General features: G+C 43.4%; 2 protein-coding genes across 8 annotated transcripts in view; one reads left to right on the top strand and one right to left on the bottom strand.

The window, feature by feature from the left end:
* The window catches only part of LOC116531270 (transmembrane protein 14B-like), a 115,193-nt gene extending 94,158 nt beyond the window's left edge, over positions 1-21,035 (top strand). For 5 of the 7 annotated variants that reach the window (XM_032249978.1, XM_032249976.1, XM_032249982.1 and 2 more), the window contains one exon: positions 7,012-7,948. In XM_032249978.1, coding sequence (XP_032105869.1) covers positions 7,012-7,192 — 181 coding nt within the window. In that variant the 3' untranslated portion in view covers positions 7,193-7,948. Of the gene's footprint in view, positions 1-5,032; positions 5,156-7,011; positions 7,949-20,662 lie in introns of those variants that run through there. The other 2 variants (XM_032249977.1, XM_032249980.1) reach the window with 2 other exon arrangements.
* Positions 13,000-21,068, bottom strand: GCM2 (glial cells missing transcription factor 2). Its single transcript, XM_032249963.1, has 5 exons — positions 20,885-21,068; positions 16,717-16,969; positions 16,174-16,286; positions 15,617-15,742; positions 13,000-14,366 (listed from the first exon to the last, which is right to left on the bottom strand). Exons 1-5 carry the CDS (start codon positions 20,972-20,974, stop codon positions 13,428-13,430), a joined length of 1,521 nt encoding a protein of 506 aa, XP_032105854.1. The 5' UTR covers positions 20,975-21,068; the 3' UTR covers positions 13,000-13,427.
* Positions 21,069-22,172: the final 1,104 nt, after the last annotated feature.

Here is a 22,172-nt window from a genome sequence, read left to right as displayed (position 1 = left end):
AGTAATCTCTGATGGTAGTTCATATTTCTGTGGAATCTGTGGCGATATCCCCTTTATCGTTTTTTATTGCATCTATTTGATTCTTCTCTCTTTTCTTTTTTATTAATCTGGCTAGTGGTCTGTTTTGTTGATCTTTTCAAAAAACCAGCTCCTGGATTTATTGATCTTTTGAAGTGTGTTTTGTGTCTATCTCCTTCAGTTCTGCTCTGATCTTAGTTATTTCTTGTCTTCTGCTAGCTTTTGAGATTTTTTTATCTTGCTCCTCTAGCTCTTTCAATTTTGATGATAGGGTGTCGATTTTAGATCTTTCCTTGCTTCTCATGTAGGCATTTATTGCTATAAATTTTCCTCTAGACACTGCTTTAAATATGTCCCAGAGATTCTGGTATGTTGTGTCTTCATTCTCATTGGTTTTGAAGAACATCTTTATATCTGCCTTCATTTCATTGTTTATCCAGTCAACATTCAAGAGCCAGTTGTTCCGTTTCTATGTTGTGTGGTTCTGAGTTAGTTTCTTAGTCTTGAGTTCTAATTTGATTGCACTGTGGTCTGAGAGACTGTTTTTTATGATATCCGTTCTTTTGCATTTGCTGAGTAGTGATTTACTTCCAATTATGTAGTCAGTTTTAGAGTAGGTGTGAGGTGGTGCTGAGAAGAATGTATATTCTGTGGATTTGTGGTGGAGAGTTCTGTAGATGTCCATTGGGTTTGCTTGGTCTAGATCTGAGTTCAAGTCCTGGATATGCTTGGTAATTTTCTGTCTCATTGATCTGTCTAATATTTACAGTAGAGTGTTAAAGTCTTCCACTATTATTGTGTGGGAGTCTAAGTCTCTTTGTAGGCCTTTAAGAACTTGCTTTATGTATCTGGATGCTCCTCTATTGGGTGTGTATATATTTAAAATCGTTAGCTCTTCTTGTTGCATTTATCCTTTTACCTTTATGTAATGCCTTTCCTTGTCTCTTTTGATCTTTGTTGGTTTAAAGTCTATTTAATCAGAGACTAGGATTGCAATTCCTGCTATTTTTTTGCTCGGTAAATCTTCCTCCATCCCTTTATTTTGAGCCTATGTGTATCCTTGCATGTGAGATGGGTTTCCTGGATACAGCACACTGATGGATTTTGACTTTTTATTCAATTTGCCAGTCTGTGTCTTTTGATTGGGGCATTTAGCTCATTTACATTTAAAGTTAATATTGGCATGTGTGAATTTGATCCTACCATTTTGATGCTAGCTTGTTGTTTTGCCCATTAGTTGATGCAGTTTCTTCATTGGGTCTATGCTTTTCACCCATTTTGTATGTTTTTGGAGTGGCTGGTACTGGTTGTTCCTGTCAATGTTTAGTGTTTCTTTCAGGAGTCTTGTAAAGGAGGCCTGATGGTGACAAAATCTCTCAATAATTGCTTGTTCATGAAGGATTTTATATCTCCTTCACTTATGAAGCTTAGTTTGGCTGGATATGAAATTGTAGGTTGAAAGTTCTTTTCTTTAAAGATGTTGAATATTGGCCCCAACTCTCTTCTGGCTTGTACGGTTTCTGCCAAGAGATCCACTGTGAGTCTGATGGGCTTCCCTTTGCAGGTAACCCGACCTTTGTCTCTGGCTGCCCTTAGCATTTTCTCCTTCATTTCAACCCTGGTGAATCTGTTGATTATGTGCCTTGGGGTTGCTCTTCTTGAGGAATATCTTTGTGGTATTCTCTGTATTTCCTGGACTTGAATATTGGCCTGCCTTGCTAGGTTGGGGAAGTTCTCCTGGATAATATCCTGAAGAGTGTTTTCCAGCTTGTATTCATTCTCTGCATCACATTCAGGTACACCTATCAAACGTAGGTTAGCTCTTTTCACGTAATCCCATATTTCTTGGAGGCTTTGTTCATATCTTTTCACTCTTTTTCTCTAATCTTGCCTTGTCATTTTATTTCATTGAGTTGATACTCAATCTCTGATATCCTTTCTTCTGCTTGGTCAATTAGGCTATTGAAATTTGTGCATGCTTCATGAAGTTCTCGTGTTTTTCAGCTCAATGAATTCATTTATATTCTTCTCTAAGCTGTTTATTCTAGTTAGCATTTTGTCAAACCTTTTTTCAAGGTTCTTAGTTTCTTTGCATTGGGTTAGAACACGTTCTTTTAGCTCAGAGAAGTTTCTTATTACCTACCTTCTGAAGCCTGTTTCTGTCAATTCATCAGACTCATTCTCCATCCAGCCTTGTTCCCTTGCTGGTGAGGAGTTGTGATCCCTTGGAGGAGGAGAGGTGTTCTGGTTTTGAGTGTTTTCATCCTTTTTGCACTGGTTTCTTCCCATCTTTGTGGATTTATCTACCTGTGGTCTTCGTGGTTGGTGACTTTCAGATGGGGTCTCTGAGTGGACATCCTTTGTGTTGATGATGAAGTTATTTCTTTCTGTTTTTTAGTTTTCCTTCTAACAGTTAGGCTCCTCTGCTGTAGGACTGCTGGAGGCCCACTCCAGACCCTGCTTGCCTAGGGATCACCTGCAGCAGCTGCAGAATACTAAGGGTTGCTGCCAGTTTCTTCTTCTGTTATCTTTGTCCCAGAAGGATACCCGCAAGATGTCAGCCTGTGCTCTCCTTTATGAGGTGTCTCTTTGGATATACGGGGGTTGGGGAGCTGCTTGAGGAGACTGTCTGTCCCTTATGGAGCTCAAGTGCTGAGCTGTGAGCTCTGTTGTTCCATTCAGAGCTGTTGGGCAGGTTACGTTTAAGTCTGCTGCAGCGGAACTCATAACTTCCTTTTTTTCCCCGGTGCTCTGTCCTGGGAAAGTGGGGCTTTATTTATAAGTTCCTGACGTGCTACTGCCTTTTTTCAGAGATGCCCTGCCCAGCGAGGAGGTAGCCTAGTCACAGTCTGCCAGTAGAGGCGTTGCTGAGCTGCCGTGGGCTCTGTCCAGCTGCTGTGTGAACTTCCTTGTGGTTTTGTTTAGAGAGGTATAGTTAGAACTGCCTCGGTAATGGCGGTCTGCCTCAGTAATGGTGAACTGTCTCTATAATGGCAGACTCCCTTGGTAATGGTGGACTGCCTCAGTAGTGGCGGACTGCCTTGGTAGTGGCAGACTCCCTCGGTAATGGCAAACACCCTTCCCCCCACAGAGCTGGACTGTCCGGGTCCAGTTGTGCTTGCTGTGAAAGACTCTGCTTTCACAGAGTCTTTCAGATTGCTGTTCTTCGTGGGGGTGGGACCCACTGAGCCAGATCCTGGCTCCATGTTTCAGCCCCCTTTTTTTCAGTTGAATGGGCGAATCTGTCTCCCAGGCATACCAGGCTCCAGTTCAAAGGGCACCCAGATCTGTGCGAGTTTTTGTGTGGAGACCCGCTGCGCCAGCTGAAACAGCTATGCTGGAGACTCGTGGTGCTTTTCCACCTGAGAATCTCCTCGTCTGTGGGCAGTAAAAATTCATTTGGAAATGCAGTGATCACTCACGCCTGCGTTCTTGTTGGGAACTGCACCCCAGAACTGTTCCTATTCAGCCATTTTGGATCGTCTGCCTTCACAACTGTTTTTATTGTTCCTGCTTGAAGCCCTTACTTTCTTGCACTACAAGGTGCTCCAGTCTCCCCCTGGTTCACCTGGAAGTGATAATAGAGGAGAGCCATTTACTACAACTGTGTAAGACATTGGAGCACAGGTGGCCCTGAGATCCCTCCTAGGGCAGCATAACACAGGCTGGTGGAGGGCCCTCCTCTGCATCCACATTTGACCCTGGCAGTATTTAGTGTTCTCTCACTCTTTACCCCCCTTCTCTTTTTTGAAACATAAAGTCTCAAGTATCTCAGCTGTCATGTGGTACCCACTGGATGTCAGTGCATGAGAACAGAATGGTTGAGAGCAAATTCCTTATGAAGGATGTTCTTTGGAAGCCATTTCCCAAGCCAGGTCTCTAAATTAAAAAAAAATTTTATAATGTTTCCAGCAATTGCTGTTAACTGGGATTGGATGATGGATATAGGTTTGTTTTTCTTTAAGTTTTGGGGATTTCTACAAAACTTGGATAGGCCAGTTTTTATTTTATGTTCATAATAGCCTCTCGAGAAATATTTGATTAATCTCCACCTTAACTTTCTGCTACTGTGATACAGTTAATTGGGCAGAAAGAAGACTTTTTGCTGGGGGAAAGATGGGGAACACTGAGTGGTAGAGACAAAGGGCATGTGACAACATTCTTCATTAATACTTCTTAGTTGTAGGAATACACACAACACTTTTCCCTTTTTTGAAAACATTCTGGGCTGGATGCCATGGCTAACACCTATAATCCCAACACACTGAGAGGCCGAGGCAGGCAGATCACCTGAGGTCAGGAGTTCAAGCCAGCCTGGACAACATGACGGAACCCTGTCTCTACTAAAAATGCAAAAACTAGCTGAGTGTGGTGGCGGGTGTCTATAATCCCAGCTACTCAGGAGGCTGAGGCATGAGAAGAATCGCTCGAACCCGGGAGGCAGAGGTTGCAGTGAGCCGAGGTTGTGCCACTGCACTCCAGCCTGAGGGACAGACCAAGACTCTGTCTCAAAAAAAAAAAAAAAATTATTCCTCACAAAGAATGTAAGCCCCATGAGGGCCAGAACCATGCTTATGTTGTCCATCACTTTATTGTCAGGGTTTAGAAGGAGAACATTGTAGGTTTTCAGATTTGTTTGCATATGGGATCATTGATAAGTTTATTATGTGCCTGAACATATTCAACATCTATCACTTCAAAAATAGCTTCTTTACAAATAGGAACAGTGTTCTTTTCATTCAATTACATTATTCTTATGAGTATATTCATAAAGATTGTTGTTGAATATTCATAAAGATGTTTCATAAAGAATATGAACAAATTTCATAAAGAAGATTTTATGAACACATTACTTACAAACTAATTTGAGATTTGAGGAATGTGTACATGAAAAGTTTTTGAAGAACATCTGGATAAGAAAATACTAATAAGGAAAATATTTTAATAAGAAAAGCTTCAAGATGAAGAAAATATTCATGAAGAGTGTTGCCCATCTTCCCCTCTGCCTCTGCAGCTGGGCTATTTTGCCTTCCCCACTTCATTCTTTCCTTGGAGACGGTCCCTCTGTGCAGCTCTTCCACCTGCAGAGACAAGTTCAGCCTTCACAATTTTAAAGTCTCCAACAACCATAAAATTAGCAAGTAAAAATTCTTGAAATATCGTTATGCTTTCCTGTATAAAATATTATAATGCATGCAATAATGTACTGCCTTGCCCTGCTATTTAACCTGTTATTTGGCATGTCACATTTCTCTTGTTTACTACAAATTTCTTTTGAAATTTTTTTTAGAGGCAGGGTATTGCTATGTCTCCCAGGCTGGAGTGCAGTGACCATTCACAGGCACGATCATGGCGCATACACTGCAGCCTCAAGCCATCCTCCTGCCTCAGCCTCCCGAGGAGCTGGGACTACAGCTATGCCTCATGGTGCCAGGCTGGTTTTTTCTTTTTTCTTTTTTCTTTTTTTTTTTTTTTTGAGACGGAGTTTCGCTCTTGTTACCCAGGCTGGAGTGCAATGGCGCGATCTCGGCTCACCGCAACCTCCGCCTCCTGGGTTCAGGCAATTCTCCTGCCTCAGCCTCCTGAGTAGCTGAGATTACAGGCACGTGCCACCATGCCCAGCTAATTTTTTTGTATTTTTAGTAGAGACGAGGTTTCACCATGTTGACCAGGATGGTCTTGATCTTTTGACCTCGTGATTCACCCACCTAGGCCTCCCAAAGTGCTGGGATTACAGGCGTGAGCCACCGCGCCCGGCCTGGTTTTTTCTTACTACAAATTTCATGAAAGCAGAGACCTCATTTTACGCTTCTCTGTAATTCTCATAGCATTTAGCATCTAATAGGTGAATGCATATATTCTGTTGATTATATCATAAGATTTTTTTTCAAATAATCTTTGCAGATATAGTCTCTGAGGTAAACTTTTTTTTTTTTTTTTTTGTTTGAGATGGAGTCTTACCTTGTTGCCCAGGCTGTAGTGCAATGGCGAGATCTTGGCTGACTGCAAGCTCCGCCTCCCAGGTTCGAGCGATTCTCCTGCCTCAGCCTCTGGAGTAGCTGGGATTACAAGCACCCAGCACCACGCCTGGCTAATTTTTGTATTTTTTTTTTTTTTTTTTTTTTTTTTTGAGACGGAGTTTCGCTCTTGTTACCCAGGCTGGAGTGCAATGGCGCGATCTTGGCTCACCGCAATCTCCGCCTCCTGGGTTCAGGCAATTCTCCTGCCTCAGCCTCCTGAGTAGCTGGGATTACAGGCACACGCCACCATGCCCAGCTCATTTTTTGTATTTTTAGTAGAGACGGGGTTTCACCGTGTTGACTAGGATGGTCTCGATCTCTTGACCTCGTGATCCACCCGCCTCGGCCTCCCAAAGTGCTGGGATTACAGGCGTGAGCCACCGCGCCCGGCCTAATTTTTGTACTTTTAGTAGAGACGGGGTTTCACCCTATTGGCCAGGCTGGTCTCAAACACCTGACCTCGTGATCCATGTGCCTCGACCTCCCAAAGTGCTGGGATTACAGGCGTGAGCCACCACGACTGGCCAGTTTTTTTTTTTTTAATCACAAAACTGAACATACAGTTGTACCTTTATTCTGAAAGCTCTTTTTGGTGTTCCATGAGGATAGCAGCATTCCTGCAGAGGACAGTAGCACCCAATGAAGAAATGTACGTGCATGTGTTTAAAAGCCCACAGGGCACTCAATCCTGGTAACAGAAGACTGGAGCAGATAACATCCATTCTGGTGTCACCATTCTGGGCACGCTTGAATTAAGCAGTTTTATTCCTACATCTTGGCAATAGCCAGAAAGGATCTTTAAAAGCATAGTGCTTAAAGTGGTTAAGAGAAAGAATTCAGGTGGTTATGGAAACCTGGATCGGCACTGCAGTCTAATAAATAGGCCATCTTCAATCAGAAGACGTTTCCAAGCAGGGTTTTTAAAACCTCGCCCTTAAGAAGCATTGGAAAAGAATTCTCTTACTTTCCGCAGGTGCAGATGGCTGGCGTTTTTACTCAGTAGTGCCCTTCTGCTACATCTGTCTGAGGAGCCACAGGTGGCTGCAGCTGGAGAGGGCTTCTCCTTTCTCTTCTCCCCTACGGCCACAACCCTGACATGCCTCATGCTTGAAAAGATTCATCATTCAAACCATAACACAATGCTATGTGGGTAGCTCAGCTGCCTGAGAGAGGATCAGAAAACCCAACTCTAATGGGCTGATGAATGGAAAATACATTACTAATGTAACATTCAAAGGACACTCTTGCTTTATTTCACCCGAGTAGAATGGAAAGATGAATAAGTAGGATGACTGTCGGCCAATAGTGTGGTTTGTAAATGAAAATGTCGAAGGGTGGTTTTTGGCTTTTTAAAATCTTGTATGTTTATCTTTCGTGTGTATACTTGAAAGGATAATAAAATATGTTTTCTCCCACTAGAATATGCAGTTAAGTGTTATTTCCTCATAAGTGTTCAGCACCCGAATTGTTTTTATGTAAATGCATTTTTAGTTTTTTAGTTTATTCAAATGCCATTTAGTACATTTTGACACAAATGAAATTATAAATTCACATTAAATAGAGTACTAGGTAAAATACAGAACACCTAACTTTGAATTTAAGAAAAATGATGAATAATGTTTGTTATGTCCATGCACTATTTGAGATATAACTCAGGCACTACATAATGACATTTCAGTCAACTATGAACTGCACATAAAATAGAGTCCCATAAGATTATAATAGAGCTGAAAAATTCCTATTGCCTGACGTCATAGCCATCATAACATCATAGTGAAATGTATTATTTACACATTTATAGTGATGCTGGTGTCAATCAACCTATACTGCATTGCAGTCATATAAAAGTCTAGCATACATAGTTATGTACAACATATAATACTTGATAATAAACCACTATGTTACTGGTTTATGAGTTTACTATATTTTTTATCTGTATTTTACACTGTGTTCCTTCTACTTATAAATAAAAGTTAACTGTAAAATAGGCTCAGGTAGGTTCTTCAGGAGGGATTCCAGAAGAAGGCATTGGTACCATAGGAGATGACAGCTCTGTGCATGTTATTGCACCTGCAGACCATCCAGACCAAGAGAGAGAAGATGTGGAGGTGGAAGGCAGTGATGCTGATGATGCTGACCCTGTGTAGGCCTAGGCTAATGTACGTGTTTGTGTCTTAGTTCTTAACAACAAAAAAGTTTAAAAAGCAAAAAATAAAATATTAAGAATAGAAAAAAAACTTATAGAAGGAAAGAAATATAAATAAGGAAAAAATGTGTTTGTGTTTTAAGCTATTACAAGAGTAAAAAAGTTTTTTAAGAATTCATTCTACTCTAAAGACACATGCACACATATGTTTATTGCAGCGCTATTCACAATAGCAAGAACTTGGAACCCACTCAAATGCCCATCAGTGATAGACTGGATAAAGAAAATATGACACACATAAACCGTGGAATACTATGCAGCCATAAAAAAGGAATGAGATCATGTCCTTTGCAGGGACATGGATGAAGCTGGAAGCCATCATTCTCAGCAAACTAACACAAGAACAGAAAACCAAACACTGCATGTTTTCACTTATAAGTGAGAGTTGAACAATAAGAACACATGGACACAGGGAGGAGGGGGGAAACAACACACACCAGAGCCTATTGGTAGGTGGCAGGCAAGGGGAAGGACAGCATTAGGATGAATATCTAATGCATATGAGGCTTAAAACCTAGATGAGGCCAGGTGCGGGGGCTCACGCCTGTAATCCCAGCAGTTTGGGAAGCTGAGGCAGGTAGATCATGAGGTCAGGAGTTTGAGACCAGCCTGACCAAAATGGTGAAACCCTGTCTCTACTAAAAATACAAAATTAGCCAGGCTTGGTGGTGCATGCCTGTAGCCCCAGCTACTCGGGAGGCTGAAGCAGGAGACTCACTTGAACCCCAAGAGGCGGCGGTTGCAGTGAGCCGAGATTGTGCTATTGCACTCCAGCCTGGGCAACAGAGCGAGACTCCATCTCAGAAAAAAAAAAAAAATCTAGATGATGGGTTGATAGGTGCAACAAATCACCAGGGCACATGTATACCTATGTAACAAACCTGTACATTCTGCACATGTATCCCGGAACTTAATAAATTTAAAATATATATATGTATTTATATATAAGCTTTTTAAAATTAAAAAGTTTTATAAAGTAAAAATGTTATAGTAAGCTAAGGCTAATTTATTATTAAAGAAAGAAATTTTGAATAAATGTAGTGTATCCTAAGTGTGCAGTGTTTATACAGTCTATAGTGTACAGCAAGGTCCTGGGCCTTCACATTCACTCACCACCGACTCACTCACCCAGAACAACTTCCAGTCCTGCAAGCTCTATTCACGGTAAGTGTGCTATTCTCACTGAACCTTTTCTACATTGAGATAGGTTTAGATACACAAGTACCATTGTGTTGTAATTGCCTGCAGTGTTCAGTACAGTACTACGATGTCCAGGTTTGTGGCCTAGGAGCCATAGGTTCTACCATGTTAGCTCAAGTGTATCGTGGGCTCTACCATCTAGGTTTGTGTAAATACAATCTGATTTCTCCACAAGGACGGTCACCTAAGGACACATTTCTTAGAACATATTCCCATTGATAAGTGATGAATGACTGTGCTTATACTCAAAAATTACTCATTGCTTATCCAAAATTCAAATTTAATTGAGTGGCCTGTATTTGTGTTTGCTAGCTCTGGCAACCCTATCACCAAGGCAAATTTCACTGAAAGAAATTTGAAGCTCTGAATACAGCTTTTAATCAAGCATGTAGACTTTTATTCACACTTGGAAATCAACCTTCCATTATCCAGAGAGCACACATGCTGCCTCCAGCTCTCTGTTTCCCCTTGGCCTACGGCCCATTCCAGGCTGCCTCACAGAGCCCCATCACCCTATAGAAACAGGTGTCTTCTGGTCACCAGCGCGTTCCTTGTTGCCACACGCAGTGGACACTTTTCTGTACTCATGTTAACATCTCAGCCACATTCTGCAATGCTGACCTCCTTCTCTCTTGAAAGAGTTTGGCTCTGGCTTCTGTGACCCCCTTCTCTGTCCTGGTTTTCTACTTATCTGGCCATTAATTCTCATCTCGTCTGTCAGATCCTTCTCCTCTAACTCCAAATTGGGAACTCCTCATGGCTTCACACAAGGTCCCCGGTCCTCCTCTATACAACACTGTCCAATAGAACTCTCTTATGAGGATGGAAATGTCTTCTCTCTGCACCATCCAATGCAGTAGCCACTAGCTACAGTGGCGACCAAGCACTTGAAATGTGGCTAGTGTGACTGAGGGATGGAATTTTAAATTTTATTTAATTTTTAAATTTTTTTATGAGAGTCTTGCTCTGTCACCCCAGGCTGGAATGCAGTGACGCCATCTTGGCTCACTGCAACCTCTGCCTCCTTGGTTCAAGAGATCCTCCTGCTTCAACCTTGGGGTGTCTGGGATTACAGGCATGCACAATCACACCTGGCTAATTTTTGTATTTTTTGTACAGAATGAGTTTCACCATGTTGACCAGGCAGGTCTTGAACTCCTGACTTCAAGTGATCTACCCACCTTGGCTTCCCAAAGTGCTGAGATTACAGACATGAGCCACTGTGCCTGGCTAACTTTTATTTAATTATAATTAATTTATATTAGCACATATGGCCAGTGGTTACCATATTGGACAGTACAGCTCTAGATTATCTTACTAGGTGAGCTACTATTGGCTTTAAAAAGCATCTTTATGCTTATGATTTCCTGATATGTATCTGTATCTCAGACCCTCCGCAGAGCTCCAGCGTTATATGCATCTGATAGCTTCGATGACTCGCAGGCATTAAGGGACCACAACTGTTCTTTTTTCAGCTGCCAATACTTCAGAGTGGTACCACCAGTTACTCGGTTTGTTGAAGCCAGGAACTAAGAGTAGTTCTTTATTTTTCCTTATTCCTTGCTATCCCACACCTAAATCATAAGTAAGGTCCCCCAATGCTACCTCCAACTTACATTTTTTTATGGGCACCCTATTTACTTTTATTACCTGGCAGGATTTGTAGGAAAATTGTCCAGAGCTGGCATATTGATCCTCCTGGGCTTAAGCCATCCTTCCACCTCAATTTTCTAAGTAGCTGGGACTTACAGGCGTGTGCCACCACATCCGGCTAATTTTTGTATTTTTTTGGTAGAGATGGGGTCTTGCCATGTTGCCCAGGCTGGTCTCTTAACTCCTGGCTCAAGCAATCCACCTGCCTCAGCCTCCCAAAGTGCTAGGATTACAGGCATGAGCCACTGTGTTTGGCTAGTAAGTGCTATATAAATGTTAAGATATTATTATAGCTTGTGAGCTTTGGCAATGGAAGTCCAAAGAAAAAAGTAACCAATGAGTGTACTAAGCATCTTTCCCTTTGAAAAAAATTGGTTTGTTAGAAACTCATAGGAGTGTACTCATACCTACTTAATCTTTTGGTAAGTACTACATGCATTTATTATGTTGGGGTATTAAACTTCTCTGAATTAACTGGACAATATAGAATGCCCAATGATTTAAAATGGCGTCTGACTTACTACAATTTAGCTATACAAATTGATTATTCTATGCAAATTTGAGGATACTTCTAGGCAACCCCCTCAAAAATATATTGCTTGTGTAGTTTATTTGAAAACAGAATATTTTTCACTAAATATTAGTGAATATTGGGAGCAGTGCAAAAGTATGTGTGTGTACACTTCAAAAGTTTTGAAAAGTCTCTTTCTGTTATGATGGAGTGTAACAACAGATATTTTGCAAATAAACTACAAAACAGTCAAACTATTTAATACTTTTTTTTTTTTTTTTTTTTTTGAGACAGGGTCTTGCTCTGCTGCCCAAGCTGGAGTGCAGGAGCACAAAGATGGCTGATGCAGCCTTGACCTCCTGAGTTTAAAGCATCCTCCCGCCTCAGCTTCCCAAGTAGCTGGAACTACAGGCACACTGCTATGCCCCCGGGGTCTCTCTCTGTCACGCAGAGATGGGGACTCTCTCTGTTGCCCAGACTGGTCTTGGACTCCTGGACTCAAGCAATCCTCCTGCCTCAGCCTCCCAGAGTGTTGGGATTACAGGCACGAGCCACCTCTCTTGGTGCATTTAATAAGTTTTAATGTTTCATAACAACTGTTTCCTAGGTCATAATATGAGCAATTTTTTTCCTATTTTTGTTTTGAAGTAAGTCAAGAATTAGCTTCATTACTTTAAAATGTCCTTATTACATTTAATTGAACAATGTTATTAATTATTGAACATTATTAATTACCTTTATGAAGAATAACAGAGGAACAGTAAAGCTGTATTTTTGCAAAACATTTTAATTCTAATTCTGAAACCTAATCAGAAAAAAATGTGTTTGGAACAATGATAATTCATTAAATACAACTCATCATTGTTAGGCTGTCTCTGTTATGGAGACGATCATGTTATGAAAAGGCATTCAGCTAATATTGAATCTTTTAAGAACAATTGAACTTTACCATTGCTAGAGATTTTTTGAAAAGCTGTAGATACATAAGTTGGAGATAAATTACTTCCTGAGCTATTTTTACGGGTTCTAAATGCTAAACAAAAATGTCATGAGATGACTCAGAAGATTGTAAAACTTGGCCGGGCGCGGTGGCTCAAGCCTGTAATCCCAGCACTTTGGGAGGCCGAGGCGGGTGGATCACAAGGTCAAGAGATCGAGACCATCCTGGTCAACATGGTGAAACCCCGTCTCTACTAAAGCTACAAAAAATTAGCTGGGCATGGTGGTGTGTGCCTGTAATCCCAGCTACTCAGGAGGCTGAGGCAGGAGAATTGCTTGAACCCAGGAGGCGGAGGTTGCGGTGAGCCGAGATCGCGCCATTGCACTCCAGCCTGGGTAACAAGAGCGAAACTCCGTCTCAAAAAAAAAAAAAAAAAAAAAAAAAAAAGAAGATTGTAAAACTTTCTTCCTGAAGCTATTTTGACAGCCTCCAGGGATGTAAAATTCCCTAAAGTGCTCTAATGGGAAAAGGCTTAGAATAAGAACCAGAATCCCAGACCTCTACTCCCACTAATAAGCTAAGTGAACTTAGGTCAGTATTTAACCTCCTCCAGTTGCTTATTTGTTCATTTGAGAGACTCACACTTTCCTGAGTTACATCTATGTATTGTAGCCAGTTTCAAAATGCTGTGTGAAATGTCCCAATATGACCTGAACATTTCCAACTGATTATTTTCTCAGCTAATCGGCATTTTTACTACTATCTGTATGTTTTTGCACACAAGGCGAGTCTCCCAACTCAACAAGAGATCACTGCCAGTTCACATTTCCCTGCCTCCTGCCTGCATGCACATTGCTATTTTGTCCCCTGAATTGCCTTTCAAAAATCCTCATTGTTATAGCTACAGAAGGGACCTAATCTATCTGAGTGACTGATTGCAGTGCCCAGCCCAGACACACATGCATCCCAAGCCTCTGCTTCATCTGTCCTAGAGGAAACTGGTTGGTGGGGAACAGCCACAGTGGGTCTGATGGTGCGGCAATCTCCTGCAGTTTTCATAGGAAGTGGCCCTGAAGCAGAGGCTGCCCTGGTGACTGTCGCTGGAGGACCCCAGGCTTCTGGATATACCGCGACCGACATCCTGGTATCTTCAGGAGCATAGCTACAGCTTGAAAGGCTCTTAATCTCCCCCACAGCATCACTGTATTTCCTAGCAGGGGGCTGGTAGGCCTGGTAGGACACTTTGGTGGTGGTGGTGATCACGGTTTGTAGGGCACCTGGTGGCGGAGTCGTGAGGTACCGACAGGGAAGCTCTGGATTATAATAAGGGCGAGTGGCCACAGCCTGAAACTGCCCATGGTCAGTCCTCTCCACAAGGCTGGGTTTTCCAAGAGATGGTTTCCAGACATGCTGTTTGTTGGTGAAATCAAAGCTTCTCTCGTAGCTGCTGTATGAATTGACATTATATTGTAGTGTGTTCAGATGAATGCAGTCTGTGTCATTAGGGATACTGGTGGAATCCTTACAAAGGGTGGGATATGGGCTCGAATTTGTATAAGCAGGATTTGCCAATTCATAGCTGCAAGGTGGCATAGGCAAATAGATTCTTGGGCTTGAATATTTCTGAAAGGGTGGCATTTTGTCTCCTTGAAAGGTGGCTAGGTCACAGGTAGCTTTGTAAGCATCAGAGTTTGGGAAGGAAGGGCAAGGCTGCCCTGGAATAGGAAAGCTGGTTTCAGTAACTATATCAAAGTCTTCTGGATTTTCCAAGGGTATGTTGCTGAAATCAAGACCACTGCTGTCTTGATTTTCTTCTACCTAAAAAATGAAACAAACACAGATACATGCTATGTAAATTGTTTGGGCACCTTCACCTGTAAAAATAGCCAACAAGTAAGTAAAAACAGATGACCATGTGCTGGGCTCCGTGTTGTGAACACTGCACTGCTCAGGTATGTGATTTAAGCATGTGGTCCAGGGGTTGCTAAACTGGAGCTCACTCAGGCATAAATACCACACAACAGAATGAGGAAGGTCCACGGTAGCCAGGTAGGAAGCTTCTGAGTGGCAGATGGTCCTGTTCTCACCCACACTGTGTTCCTAAAGTAGAGACTTAGGAGGCACACAGGCCTGGGTTCAATGCTGACTCTGTCCCTCACAAATTGAACAAGCCATTTAACCTCTCTGAGCCTCAGATTCTTCATCTTAAAAATGAAACTTAATGGCCGGGTGCAGCGGCTCACGCCTTCAATCCCAGCACTTTGGGAGGCTGAGGTGGGTGGATCATGAGGTTAGGAGATTGAGACCATCCTGACTAACATGGTAAAACCTCGTCTCTACTAAAATACAAAAATTCGCTGGGTGTGGTGGCGCGCACCTATAATCCCAGCTACTCAGGAGGTTAAGGCAGGAGAATTGCTTGAACCAGGGAGTCAGAGGTTGCAGTGAGCTGAGATTGCGCCACTGCACTCCAGCCTGATGACAGAGCGAGACTCCGTCTCAATAAATAAATAAGTAAATAAATAAAATGGAACTTAGTAAACTTGTTATAGGGTTTCTGCCACCATCAAATGTGTGAAACTCAGACCAGTGCCTGGAACATAGGCACTGTCAGTTTCTGTTATCCTCACACTAACACTCTGCCTGCTTGGCATGCTTTGGTTGAAAAGCCAAACTGAATTAAACTGCACAGAGAAATGTTATCTGTTCTTGTGGATAAAATAACGGAAAGGACCCTCTCAAGGACACACTGCTAACTTCCTGTTGGTAGGCACGCATTTCCATCTTTACTACTGTTGCATAATTGTCCTTATATTAGGTTGTTAACACACTGACATATCAGGACTGTATCACTGCCTGCAGAGATTGTTGGTTTTTCTTTTAAGGAGAAAAAGGGATCAGAAACCCTATTCAGATGTTGATTTGATGATATTTTGTGACAGACATATAATTTTCACATGAAATCAAACCCTTGTAATTAATGTATGACCTGCATATTTTACATACTTATCAGTGTATCTTGGGATGAAAATGAGCAGAGGCCACCATCCCCTCTCAGTTCCCAGTACCTCAAATTCTCGAATTCTCTTTTTCTGGGGTTGGTAGAAAGAGGCCATTTGTCTCTTGAAGGCACTTCTTCTAGCTTCCGTCTCTGATTTGCTCTCTGGTCTTGGGTGATCGTGAACTCCCTTGGCCTGCGATAAGGAGAAAATAAATCATACATTTGTGTCCCTAAAGGAAGCTGACAATGTAGCCCAAAAATTGATCATGCCTTTCCTAAGATCTCAAGTGTTTTTAGTTTTGCTTCTTTCAAAATGACAGAAAAAAAAATTCTTGAATAAAACAGCATCAATAATTAACATATTAAAAGATCATTGCAATCCTTTCACCCTATTAAAAGAACTATAACTACAACTTGGTTTACCATCTCTGGACCTTAAAGAGCTCACAGTAGTGAGCTAATTCCTAGTCTCCCCATTAGGGCCCCGGGGGCTCCCGCACCTATTTCTGGCCACTGGAGCTGTATTTTGTTTGGCCCAAGGTTTCCAAGGCACATGACAGGTGGTCTGGCCTTTATGGTCTCATGAAAAGTATCCATCACAAATGGTATTCTCACCTAACCTACCTGAAAAAAGATCGCGTTGCCATCAAGCCGCCAAAAGTTGGTGACAGGGTATCCACTGTGCCCTCGACAAGGAATCAATTCCAAAGCAGAATGACAGTTAGGGCATGCCTTCTCTGCAAAGCCCAGAAGGGAGAAATATTAACCCTGACCCCAGGCCCTTCTGAAGGAAGAAGGGGAAAATTAGTTGGGACTAAAGAGCTCGTGGCCCTTCGCGGTGGCTCACACCTGTACAATCCCAGCACCTTGGGAAGCTGAGGTGGGTGGATCACCTGAGGTCAGGAGTTCGAGACCAGCGTGACCAATATGAAGAAACCCCATCTTTGCTAAAAATATATAATTAGCTGGACGTGGTGGCGCATGCCTGTAATCTTGGCTACATGGGAGGCTGTGGTAGGAGAATCACTTAAAGCCCGGAGTCAGAAGTTGCAGTGAGCTGAGATCAGCCATTGCACTCCGGCCTGGGCAACAAGAGCGAAACTCCGTCTCAAAAAAAAAGGAACCTATGACTCCAACGTAACCCTCTCCCCGGCCCGGCGTCCTCACTCTGCTGTTTCAGCCGTGCCTTGTCGCAGATGGCCGGCCGCAGCTGCAGGCGCGAACCGTCGGGCAGGGCGCAGGCCTGCGCACACACCACCACGCCCAGGCACGACTTCTTGAGGATGAGGCCATTGTGGTTGTTGGTGTTGCGCATGGCCCAGCCGCTCAGGTGGCGCTGTGCCTTCTTCTCATCGCTGCTGTAGATGAAGCGCACGTAGCCGTCAGGCCACTCTCGGAACTGGTCGAAGAGGGCCAGCTCCTGGAAGGGTGCAGAAGGAAGGGTGGTCAGTTTATCGACCAAACGGCACACATCATGCTCTAAAATTTCTACAAGCACATTAGGATTGAAAAAGGTTCTTTTTAAATCCAGCAATGTGAAATCCCAAAATGCCACTCTTCCTATGTAAGACCGGCAACCAGGTAATAATTAATGTTTATATAGTGTTTATCTGTTAAATGCTGTACATGTATTAATTCATCTAGACTTCAAACTACAGGCAATGATTTACATTTTACAGACGAGGACGTGGAGGTCAGAGAGGTTCATCGACTTGCCCAAGGTCACATCACACAGCTAGCAAGATCTGGCTCTAGGATTTGTACCCCGGCAGTCCCATTCCAGAACCTGTACTTCTTACCACTATGTTATATCACTTCTTGGTGTGTTTAAATGTTGAAAACATTTCATGTTAAGCATCAAAGTGCTAGTGGGAAAAGTGACTGGAATGTTCTATCACTGAAATGCAATTTCACTGGTAAATATCTTTAAGTCAGTGCATTTCCTTCAAAAGCGCATTGGCTCTTTATGCCAGACCTGTCAGTCACATTAGCAGTGGCACCCAGAGTAATGTCAGAGAGGAAGGAACAGCTTCCCTCCCTACTCTCAACTTGGCTCTCCAAGTTTAAAAGAGTATTGCAATGATGGACTTAAACCATGAGCTTTGGGGTGTGGGTGAGCTTGCCTGGCACTGGACTGCTCCCCAGAGCAATATGGGATTGTCATTCTCCTCAACAAAGAGCTACATGGCCAAAATAATAAGTTATATCTAAAATACTGAGCTTTGCCTTAGTATTCATATTTGGTAGTCTTGTCAATTTAATGCATTATTTATATGGCAATCAATGTCTCTTTTGCATATAAGTTTAATTGAAAAAGCACCCTTTACTAGGCACTTTCTTTTTTTGGGGGGTGGGGGGACGGAGTCTTGCTCTGTTGCTCAGGCTGGAGTGCGGTGGCATGATCTCAGCTCACTGCAACCTCCACCTCCCAGGTTCAAGTGATTCTCCTGCCTCAGTCTCCCAAATAGCTGGGGACACACACCACCACGCCCAGCTAATTTTTGTATTTTTAGTAGAGACAGGGTTTCACCACGTTGGCCAGGATGGTCTTAATCTCCAGGCCTCGTGATCCACCTGCCTTGACCTCCCAAAGTGCTGAGGTTACAGGCGTGAGCCACTGTGCCTGGCCACTGAGAACTTTCTTTTATGTAATGTTTAGGGCTGCTTTCACACCACAATGCAGAATTGAATATTTGGAACAGAAATAGTAGGATCTGCAAAGCCATATTATGCAATATACACAATTTTCACAACATTTTTGCAAAATGGACATCTTTACTCTTGTTTACTCAATAAAGAAATGGAGATTCAATAGATAACCTTTCACAGTGGCATAGCTGGAATATAAACAGAAGATGGGTAGCAGCCCGACCCAGTAGCTTTGCTGGTGTGATAAAGACTCAGAGGGGTGTATCATAGTTGTAAGCCATGTGCATCTCCTCCCCACTCCTGCCACTCAGGAAAATTACATCAAACATTTGCAAAGCTGAAGTATTCACGGTTGGAAAATTCAGACTTGCATACATCATTAATACTGCACATTCTAACAGTAGTAAGGTAAATGAGTGACTTTGTTTCCAAAAATCACAAAGATATTGTTGAAATCATTGTTGTTACCATTAGGTATTATTTATCTTTTCTCTGAAATATTACAAGGGACATAAATTAATGTATCAATGTAAGTTACAAGTGAAATACATAATGATGTACTATCAACTCCAAGTTTATATTAAATGCTAATGTCTTTGTTTTGAAAGCGAACATTTTAACTTAAGGATCTTAGTAACAAGTTGATAATTTTCCAGAAAACAGCATTTCTTTAGCTCTCCCTTAATATGTAGACTAGGTCTCCATGCCTTACACGAGCTGCAGAGGCAGTGACCCTGGCAGTGAAGCCACAGAGACAGTATTTTTAAAATCAGTACAAGAAGAGAGGATGTCAAGGATTGGGTTTCATTTGTTCTAAAGTGTTGGCATGTTATGTGTGTGTGTGTACACACACACACACATAAACACTGAACCTGATCGTAGAGCTGGGGGAGAGTTTGAGATAGTTATCTCACTCTACCACTTGATGACAAGCGAGTAGCCTGAGACTAAGGCAAATTCAAGGACTCTCTCAAGGGCATATAGTTAGATTAGCTGTCTCAGTCAGTTAGCCAGAGCAGGGCGATGCTAAATTTGTCCACTTCTCTTTCTATGTCCCCATGTGCCTGCCCCTTTTGAGATATTACACACATACTCCCTGCTTAAAAACCAATCTCCTGAAAGAAAGTTCATATTTACATAGGAAGCCTAGCAAATGCTGGAGAGATGAGCCATAATTACATTATTTGGATGTGACTTTTCTAAAGTGCAAGATATGATGGTTTCCTATGAAGATGTACATGGACAGAAACAGTGAGAATGAGATGCTCTTGCTGTACTGTGGCCCACTTTCACAAAAATGGTACCACATGACTCTAAAGTAGGCAGACTTTGGCTGGGCGTGGTGGCTCACGCCTGTAATCCCAGCACTTTGGGAGGCTGAGGCAGGAGGATCACGAGGTCAGGAGTTCCAGACCAGCCTGACCAACATGGTAAAACCTTGTCTCTACTAAAAATCCAAAAATTAGCTGGGCATGGTGGCATGCACCTGCAATCCCAGCTACTTGGGAGGCTGAGGCAGGAGAGTCACTTGAACCTGGGAATTGGAGGTTGCAGTCAGCCGAGAGAGCACCATTGCACTCCATCCTGGGCAACAAGAGTGTGAAACTCTGTCTCAGAAAAAAGAAAAAAAAAAAAAAAAAGTAGGCAGACTTTAAAACAAAGGAGTAAAACACACCTAACCTACTACAAAGGTATGCATCCAAAAAAGTACTGACCTCTTTTGAGAGGCTACACAATATTACAATTAATTGCTGTTCATCTGAACACCTATCAGGTACATCTTAGTTGCTGAAAAACTGGCAAGTCTCTTTTATTCCTGTGCCACAACATTGCTGGAATCCCACATTTGTAAATGGTTGGGAAGCAACTCTCATTCTACACCCACCATCCCCCACAGCTAGGACTTCAAAGTCACTCAGTTTTGGCCCAAACCTGTATGACAAAGCACAACTGGTCACTCTCTGGAATTGGTTGCAAATCTCTTCATTCACCACTGCATCCACCCTAGTTCATTCTTTGGACTTAGCTCCAGACTATTTTTGCTTTATTGAAATAAAACAAAATGCAACAAATTCACCCCAAAAGAATGATGATTTGTTTGTCATTAGAGAAGTAGGTTTTGGGTACAGATGCCTCATTGGCTTGACAGTGTGGCCTCCTTCCTCCTGGTGGTCAGGGAGGTCTGAACAAATTGCTCAAGTCGGGCTGTTTGTTTTAAATTTGGGTCATTAGATTCACTTTACAGTCGTACCTCATAGTTTTGCTGCCTGAGAAGCAGTGGTATTTACATCTGTTTAGATGTTCTCCTTAGCTTCCTTGTGGATTTAAAGCAAATGAATACGAAGAGAGGCACCTCATTTCTACCTTGGCTAAAGCGAAGCGAAAGGACAGGTGTCCTGTTCCCTCCGAGACTGGGAATGAGGAGTGTGATCAGTATTTCCTGCCGCTTTCCATGTAATTTCAGACAAGCCCGAGGAAACTGCTGGGAGAATACACATTTCTAAACCCAACTTAGCCTTTTGTGGGGTCCAATTCTCTTTCTACGTTTGAAGGGGGTTCAGAAACCCAGAAATTTTGCTTGTGTGTGTATGGTCCGTCTGCAGACTCCTTGCAAGAACTCGAATGCCATTCTCCCTCCTTCAGATGGACAGCACCCCGCGTGCTCTCGCACACCCGCTTCGCTTACCTGGGGCATCTGCGGATCGTTGATGTCCCAGCTGAGCTGCATCCCGTAGGAGCACACGCCGACCGCTTCCTGCACCGCGGCCGCTGGCATCTGACGGACTCGCTCGCGCTTTCCGCCCAGGCTTCTGAAAAATAGAAGAAAAAAGGAGAGGTGCGCCAGGTGATTTTTTTTTTCCTCTTTAAAAATGAAAGCGGGGTATTTGTGTGAAGGGGAGGGGCAGAGAGAGAGAAAGAGAGAGAGGTTGTTTAGAAATCTGGAAGCTGGGCACAATGGTTATGGACCAGGGCGGGGCCCTGTCCTCGGCCGCCGTGCTGAACGGTCTCCACCCGAACGGCAGCATCGACGTTTGGCAGCTGCCCCCTCCTTTATAAAGTTACACCTCGTTGGGGGCGGGGGGGGTTCCGCCCCGTCTCTCCTACCTTATTAGCACTCAAGCTCCAGGGGCGGGTCATCCCCTCCATGACAGAGCCTGGAACGGAGGTGGAGGTTAAGCTCAGTCCCGGAAGAAAAGGAAACTGAAGCAAGGATGTTGGCGTGGAGGTGGAGAGGGCAAGTTGGAATGTATCCTTTAAGTTAAAAACCTTATTATTTTCTTTCTTTCTTTCTTTGAGACAGAGTCTCACTCTGTTGCTCGGGCTGGAATGCAATGGCGCGATCTTGGTTCATTGCAACCTCTGCTTCCTAGGTTCAAGCGATTCTCCTATCTCAGCCTCCTGAGTACCTGGTATTACAAGCGCAGGCCACCACGCCCTACTAATTTTTGTATTTTTAGTAGACACCTTGCTTCGCCATGCTGGCCAGGCTGGTCTCGAACTCCTGACCTCAGGTGATCCGCCGGCCTTGGCCTCCGAAAGTGCTAGGATTACAGGCAGGAGCCACCGCGCGCGGCCTATTTTTTTTTTCTAAATGCATCCGGCTTCCCTGATTTCGGAAAGGGATGGAGGCTTTGGAAGCAGGGGCTTTTCCTGCTTCCAGCAAAGTCCCCGGAGAGCCAGCACTCGATTCCAGGACAGCATGGGAACCTTGCGGGGCCCCTCTGCTGTCCCCGCGCGCCCTAGCCTGAGTAATCGCGCCCACCCCTCCTAGTTAGGGGTCAGCCCATTTTGGGCCTCCACTGCTGGCTCTTCCCCTAACTGTTGTGCGTCCGGGAGTCTTCGCTCGTCGATTTGGGACGTGCTAGTGGGCGCCAAGCCTCGGTGTGTGCTCACGGGCCCAGGCGCCCTCGTGCTCCAGGGGACTGCGGAGGGACCTGGCCCTGCAGGAACGGAGTCCCACAGAGTGAACCCGG

This window comes from Sapajus apella, unplaced genomic scaffold (assembly GCF_009761245.1).
Source record: "Sapajus apella isolate SASKATOON/1434 unplaced genomic scaffold, GSC_monkey_1.0 scaffold70, whole genome shotgun sequence".
Classification (NCBI taxonomy): domain Eukaryota; kingdom Metazoa; phylum Chordata; class Mammalia; order Primates; family Cebidae; genus Sapajus; species Sapajus apella.
Note: the sequence above shows the minus strand (reverse complement) of the source record. Positions and strands in the feature narration are given on the sequence as shown.

What these genes read in the sequence shown, in the direction of transcription:
- GCM2 (XM_032249963.1), bottom strand. Translation starts at nt 20,974, where the DNA reads ATGCCAGCGGCCGCGGTGCAGGAAGCGGTCGGCGTGTGCTCCTACGGG. An exon ending in ACGATCCGCAGATGCCCCAG is followed by an intron (nt 16,970 to 20,884) that starts GTAAGCGAAGCG and finishes GCACCCTTCCAG; the next exon opens with GAGCTGGCCCTCTTCGACCA. An exon ending in AGAGAATTCGAGAATTTGAG is followed by an intron (nt 14,367 to 15,616) that starts GTACTGGGAACT and finishes TTCATTTTTTAG; the next exon opens with GTAGAAGAAAATCAAGACAG.